Genomic DNA, 6,444 nt, shown 5'->3' on the forward strand with positions numbered 1-6,444 from the left:
TCCTACATTTACTGCATTAATTCTTATGGGTGAAAAGAAAACATCTTCAACTACATGATCTTGACAAAATATATATTCACATTGGCAAATACTTTTTCTTAGCTTGGAATACATAAAAAAATTGAGATTCTTTTATTATAGAGTGGTGTGCTTTTTTTTTTTAAAAAAGTTTTTTAAGAAAAGAATACTTATAAATATAGTAGTAAAAAAAATAGGATTTTATTTTATTTTTATTTACTTAATTGATATTTTTTTTAATGTACATTTCTATACAGAATCAAAGAAGTTATCTCAACTAGTTTCTAATCTAGTCGTCAATAAGATTAGGCACTATAACAAAAGTAATAAATATACAACAGTTGTGTACACATTTCATACATTTGTAAGATTCCAAATAAATATTGTGAAGTTTATCATAATTCCAAGCCTATACACAACAAACATTACTTATTTTCACAACTTTGCTGCACCAAATCTGCTAATTTCCCATCCTTGTAAAGTTGCCTTGTTTCTGTTCCTCCCCCAATACACTTTCCTCCTACAAACACTCTTGGTACCTGAAATAAGGTATGATATAGATTTATATGTTTATGAAATATTATTTATTGAAATATCTATCTTTATATCAATTGTAAATGTGAATGGACCATGCAGTGCAATTCCATAACATCAAACAAGAATTAGATTCATATTTAGTGTAAACATATACAAAGGGAATCCTTTTTTTCACTTCACTTTCTATTTGAAAAATTATTATAGAAACCACTTCCATGTCAATTTGGGAGTGATGTATTACATATAAAAATAAATAATGGGCAACACAGGAAATAGATAAACATATCATTTTTTTGATTAATGGATTGTTATTTCTTAGTTTCATACAATAAAAAGTCAAATGAATTTGTCCACCATGTTCACATGAAATATAATTTTAAAAAATTGTCTATGGACTGAAATTTCCCACCTTCATAAACCTGAAAACGAGCAGGGTGTTCAATCACATTCCCCAATATGTTCTAAATTACAGAGGAGAGAGAAAGAGGGATAGAGAGAGAGAGAGAGAGAGAGAGAGAGAGAGAGAGAGAGAGAGAGAGAGAGAGAGAGAGAGAGAGAGAGAGAGGAACACGAGAGATGGAGAGAGAGAGGAGAGAGAGAGAGAGAGGAAAGAGAGTGAGAGAGATGAGAGAGAGAGAGAGTTGAGAGAGAGAGCAGAGAGAGAGAGGGAGGGGAGTGGGCGAGGGTGAGGGAGGAGGGAGAGGAGAGGGAGAGAGAGAGAGAGAGAGAGAGATCAAATGAGGAGAGAGAGGTGAGGAGAGAGAGAGAGGAGAGAGCGGAGAGAGAGAGAGAGAGAGAGAATGCGAGAGAGAGAGAGAGGTAGAGAGAGGAGAGAGAGAGAGAGAGAAGAGAGGAGAAAGGAGAGAGAGAGAGAGAGAGAGGATGAGAGCGAGAGGGAAAGAGAGGAGGAGAGAGAGAGAGAGGGTAGAGAGAGAGAGTGAGAGATGAGAGAGAGAGAGATGAGAGAAGAGAGAGAGTGAGAGAGAGGGAAAAGAGAGAGAGAGAGAGAGAGAGAGGGAAAGAGAGAGGGAGAGAGAGAGAGAGAGGAGAGAGAGGCAGAGAGGAGAGAGGGGAAAGAGAGAGAGAGAGGAGAGAGAAAGAGAGAGAGAGGAGAAAGAGGGAGAGAGAGAGAGAAGAGAGATGAGAGAGGAGTGAGTGAGAGAGAGAGAGAGAGAGAGAGGGAAAGTTGGAGTAGTTGAGAAGTGAGTGAGAGGGAAGGAGAGCGAGAGATGGAGTGAGATAGATGAGTGAGAAGATGAGAGAGGGGAAAGAGAGAGTGAGAGAGAGGGGAAAAGAAAGAGAGGAGAGAGAGAGAGAGAGGGAAGAAAAAAAGAGAGAGGAGATGAGAGGGAAAGAGAGAGAGAGAGCGTGAAGAGGTGGGGGTAGAAAGGAGAGAGAGGAGAGAGAGAGGGGGTGAAAGGAAAAAAGAGGAGGAGAGAGAGAGGGGAAGGGGAAGAAAGAGAGAGAGCGAGAGAGAGGAAAAAAGAGAGGAGTGAGGCGAGGGAAAAGAGACAGAGGGGAATGTGAGTGTGAGAGAGAGTGTAAAGGGAGAGAGAGAGAGGGGAGAGGGAGAGAGAGAGAGAGGGGAAGAGAGAGAGAGAGAGAGAAAGAGAAGAGAGAGGGAGAGAGAGAGAGGAAAGAGAGAGAGAGAGAGAGAGAGAAGAAGGAGGAAAGTAGAGAGAGAGAGAGAGAGAGAGGGATAAAAAGAGAGATGAGAGTGAGAAGAGGAGAAGAGGAGGGGTAGGGAAAGAGGGGAGAGAGAGAGAAAGAGAGGGAAAGAGGCGAGAGAGAGAGAGAGAGGGAAGAGAGGAGTGAGAGTGAGAGAGGGGAAAGTAGAGAGAGAAGAGAGGAGGGAGAGAGAGAGAGAGAGAGAGGGAGAGAGAGAGAGAGAGGAGGGGGAGAGAAAGAGAGAGAGAGAGAGAGAGGGAAGGAAGAGAAGAGAGAGAGAGAGAGTGGGAGAGAGAGATGCCGGAGAGAGAGAGAGGGAAAAGAGAGAGAGAGAGAGTGAGGAGAGAGAGAGAGAGGAGAAAGGGGGAAGAGAGAGAGGAGGAAGAGAGAGGGGGGAAAGAGAGAGCAGTGAGGAGAGTGAGGGAAAGAGAGAGAGAGAGAGAGGGAAGGAGTGGAGAGTGAGAGAGGGGAAATGAAATGAAAGAGAGAAGAGAGAGAGGAGAGAGAGAGAGAGAGAGAGAGAGAGAGGAGAGGGAGAGAGAGGGGGGAGAGAGAGAGAGGAGAGGAAAGAGAGAGGAGAGAGAGAGAGGAGAGAGAGAGAGAGGGGGAAAAAAGAGAGAGAGTGAGAGTGGGGGAAAGAAAGAGGGAGAGAGAGAGAGAGAGAGAGAGAGAGAGAGAGAGAGAGAGAGAGAGAGAGAGAGAGAGAGAGAGAGAGAGAGAGAGAGGGCGGGAGAATGTTATGTTCTTAGATGTTCATGATAATTAAAAATGTTCTATGCAAAATTTAAACAGCAATTTAATCTGCCCAGAGAGTGACTATATTAGAGCAAAAATCCAAACATTCCATGATGCATTCCATGATGTGTAGTGAATTTCATTTCAACATTGTAAAGAATCAAAATTAATATAATTACAATGAAGAAATAAGTGTTCAGAAATACCTGGGTTCACTAACCACAATACTGAAAACAAATAGATTAATACTATTAATAACAAAATAACATTCTAAATATCACAAATACAAAGCAATTAATAGAGAAAAATACTCACAGTCCTTGCACCAGTCATGTTATCTAAAACATCTTGCACTGCTGCACCATCTGGTTGCTTATCAATTTCATACACTTCATATGGGACTCCAATATCACTGAAGGCCTGTCAGTGTAACATATCAGATATCAGCACAGGCAGCTAATTTAGGAAGAAATATCATCAGTAAATGCATAAACCAAAAACAAATATAGATAGATAATTAGATGGATAGAGTGAGAGAAGAGAGTGGGAGAGTGGAAGTGAAGGAGAGGGAAGGGAGAGGGAGAGAGCGGGAGAGAGAGAGAGAGAGAGAGAGAGGAGAGAGAGAGAGAGAGAGAGAGAGGAGAGAGAGAGAGAGAGAGGAGAGAGAGAGGGAGAGAGAAAATGAGAGGGAGAGAAGAGAGAGAGGAAGAGAGAGAGAGAGAGAGAGAGAGAGAGAGAGAGAAGAGAGGGGTGAGGACGGTGAGAGGATGGAGTGAGGTGTGGAGAGAGATTAGGAGTGGAAGAGAGAGAGAGGAGAGAGAGAGAGAGAGATACGAGGAGAGAGAGAGGGAGAGAAAGAGAGGTAGAAAAAGAGAGAGAGTATGAGAGAGAGAGAGAGTTGAGAGAGAGAGAGAGAGTAGAGGAGAGGAGATGAGAGGAGAGAAGAGAGAGGTGAGAGAGTGAGAGAGTGAGAGAGAGGGTTGAGAGAGAGAGAGATGAGCGAGAGAGAGAAAGAAGAGGGAGCGGAAGAGAGAGAGAGAGCGAGATGAGAGAAGCTAGAGAGAGTTGAGTGAGAGAGTAGAGATAGCGTATATATCTGAGAGAGAGATTAGAGAGGAGCGTCTAGATATCTATCGTATAAAAGAGAGAGGAGCTAGAGGAGAACTTATATATCTGAGGTAATAGAGCGCTATTTCTATCGATAGTATCTATATATATATATAGTATATATCAATATATATTCTATCTAATATGTCTAATATATATATATCTATATCTATATCTTAACTTCTTCAGCTTATATATCTTCTCTCTCTCTACTCTTCTCTTCTATCATATATTATACATCTATCTTCTCTTCTCTCTCTCTATATCTTCTCCCTCTCTATTCTCTCTCTTATACCTATCTCTCTCTTCTCCCTCTCTCTTCTCTTCCCTCTCTCTCTTCTCTTCTCTCTCTCTCTCTTCTCTCTCTCTTCTTCTCTCTTCTCTCTTCTTTAAATCCCTCTTGCTCTCCCTCATTATATTAATTATCCCCCCCCCTTCTTCCTTTCCTATCTAACTTCTTCGCTCTCTTCTACACACTACTCACCCATTAGATAATCCCTCACTCCTCACTTACTTTGTTTACGAAAGATTGAGATATGTATGTATCTCTACCCTCTCATATGTATCTTAACCCCCCACCCCCCTACCCCCATGAGAGAGGAGAAGTAGATGATGGTGTGAGGTGAGCGATGAGTGTGGAGAGGAGAGGAGAGAGTGAGAGGTAGAGGAGAGATGTATGGAGTTGAGAGAGTACTCACACGACTGGAAGAGAGTAGAGAGAGAGAAGAGGAGAGAAGAAGGGAGAGAGAGGAGAGAGAGGAAGAGAGAGAGAGAGAGAGAGGAGAGAGGAGAGATGGAGAGAGGGAGTCTGAGACGAAAAGAGAGATGAGAGAGGAGTGAGAGAGAGGGAGAGAGGAAATGAGAGAGAGAGGAGTGAGAGGAGAGAGGAGAGAGAGAGAGAGATGGGAGAGAGAGAGAGAGAGAGCGAGTAAGGAGAGAGAGGAGAGAGAGAGGTGAAAGATGAGAGGAGAAAGTGACGAGAGAGAGAGAGGAAAAGGAGATATATGATGTGAGAGAGGAAAAGTGAGATGAGAGAGCGGAAAGTGAGAGAGATGAGAGGAATAAGGGAGAGGAGAGAGAGGAATGAAAGTAGAGAGAGAGAGAGAGATGAATGAGAAGGTAAAGTATGAGGATGAAGTGTTAGGATAGGAGAGTGATGAGGAGGAGAGAGAGAGATGAAAATCTTACCTTTTTAGCTATCTTGCAATAAGGACAGTAGGTTTTTGAGAAAATCATCACACAGTGGTTCTTCACTTTCTCATTGACCAACTCAGCAACTGGGCCCTTCATGTCAACTGCTGCAATTTGACAACTCGGGAGTACCTCCCCATCACATTCCATTTAAACAATTTTAAACATACCTAAAAAAAAGGTTTTTTTTTTTTTTTTTTTTTTTTTTTTTTTTTTAATTTTTTATTTTAAAATTTAAAATACAAATATCTTCCCATGCTTTGCATTTATATTGCTCAGTAAATGGAGGACTTTCAACTTTTGGTGTATTTTTATATCCATTTTGTATCTTGACATTGATGATAGTAACATTTTAGTAAAACTAATATAACTGAATCTGAATAAAAAAATAAATAAAAAAAGCTCTACACAGAAGAAAAACTGAAAAAATAGTTTAGATAAATGTAAGGATAAAGGATAAAATAAACTCCCTCAACACTGCGATAAGAATTTGATTGTCATTGTCATTTTGGGATTTGGAGATTGTCAAAATCATGAGCGCTACAGAATTTTGGGATCAACATTATAAAGATTTATTGATTTCCCAAACCATTTTTTAGTTTACATCAATCTTCCATTGTGTCTATTAAAAATATCTAACATTTTGATTAATATAGGTGTTACAGCCATTAGTTTAGGGGATTTATATTAGACCTGAACCTACAAATTATGATAACAAAAAATATACATAAGTATACTGATAAGCATCTAAATATATATTTTTTTATACGAAACTATATAAATAAAAAAATGCAAACCGGTATATGTTCCATGAGAAACATATATTTATTTCTGAACTTTGAGTATGATAAGGACAGGGGCATGGACTCTCTAACCCAATTGAGTTGGGTATGTTTCTGTGGTGGGTGGTCTGCTGTCTGGGTAAAATATGTAGGGGGTGTTCTTTCCCTTCAGGGTTATTTTCTATGAGTGCAACCATGCAGCACTTAACCATTCAGGCCACATTGGGTAATAATGGATGTGGAAGTTCAAGTTGGAAACTCGAAAAAGATGCTTCAGTGCCATGGATCATTCAAGTTATCAATAGCACCTTCTTTGATCAGTTGGAACTTGATTATCTTCGTAATTATAATACGCTAGTGACGTCAGTATTGCACTAAGTGAAGACAAACAAAGAGACAAGCATAA

General features: G+C 40.4%; 1 protein-coding gene across 8 annotated transcripts in view; it reads right to left on the reverse strand.

Annotated features, from left to right (window-relative positions):
- Positions 1 to 6,444, reverse strand: part of Grx1 (Glutaredoxin 1) — a 7,659-nt gene continuing 1,215 nt past the window's right edge. For 7 of the 8 annotated variants that reach the window (XM_086552537.1, XM_043023471.2, XM_043023469.2 and 4 more), the window contains exons 2-4: positions 5,254 to 5,363; positions 3,274 to 3,378; positions 1 to 557 (exon numbers count right to left, since the gene is read on the reverse strand). In XM_086552537.1, the coding sequence (XP_086408663.1) occupies positions 444 to 557; positions 3,274 to 3,378; positions 5,254 to 5,355 (321 nt within the window). In that variant the 5' untranslated portion in view covers positions 5,356 to 5,363 and the 3' untranslated portion in view covers positions 1 to 443. The remainder of the gene's footprint in view (positions 558 to 3,273; positions 3,379 to 5,253; positions 5,364 to 6,444) is intronic. The other variant, XM_086552538.1, reaches the window with a different exon arrangement.

Source organism: Penaeus japonicus, unplaced genomic scaffold (genome assembly GCF_977035675.1).
Source record: "Penaeus japonicus unplaced genomic scaffold, GWHDUDI00000001_assembly GWHDUDI00000027, whole genome shotgun sequence".
Lineage (NCBI taxonomy): Eukaryota > Metazoa > Arthropoda > Malacostraca > Decapoda > Penaeidae > Penaeus > Penaeus japonicus.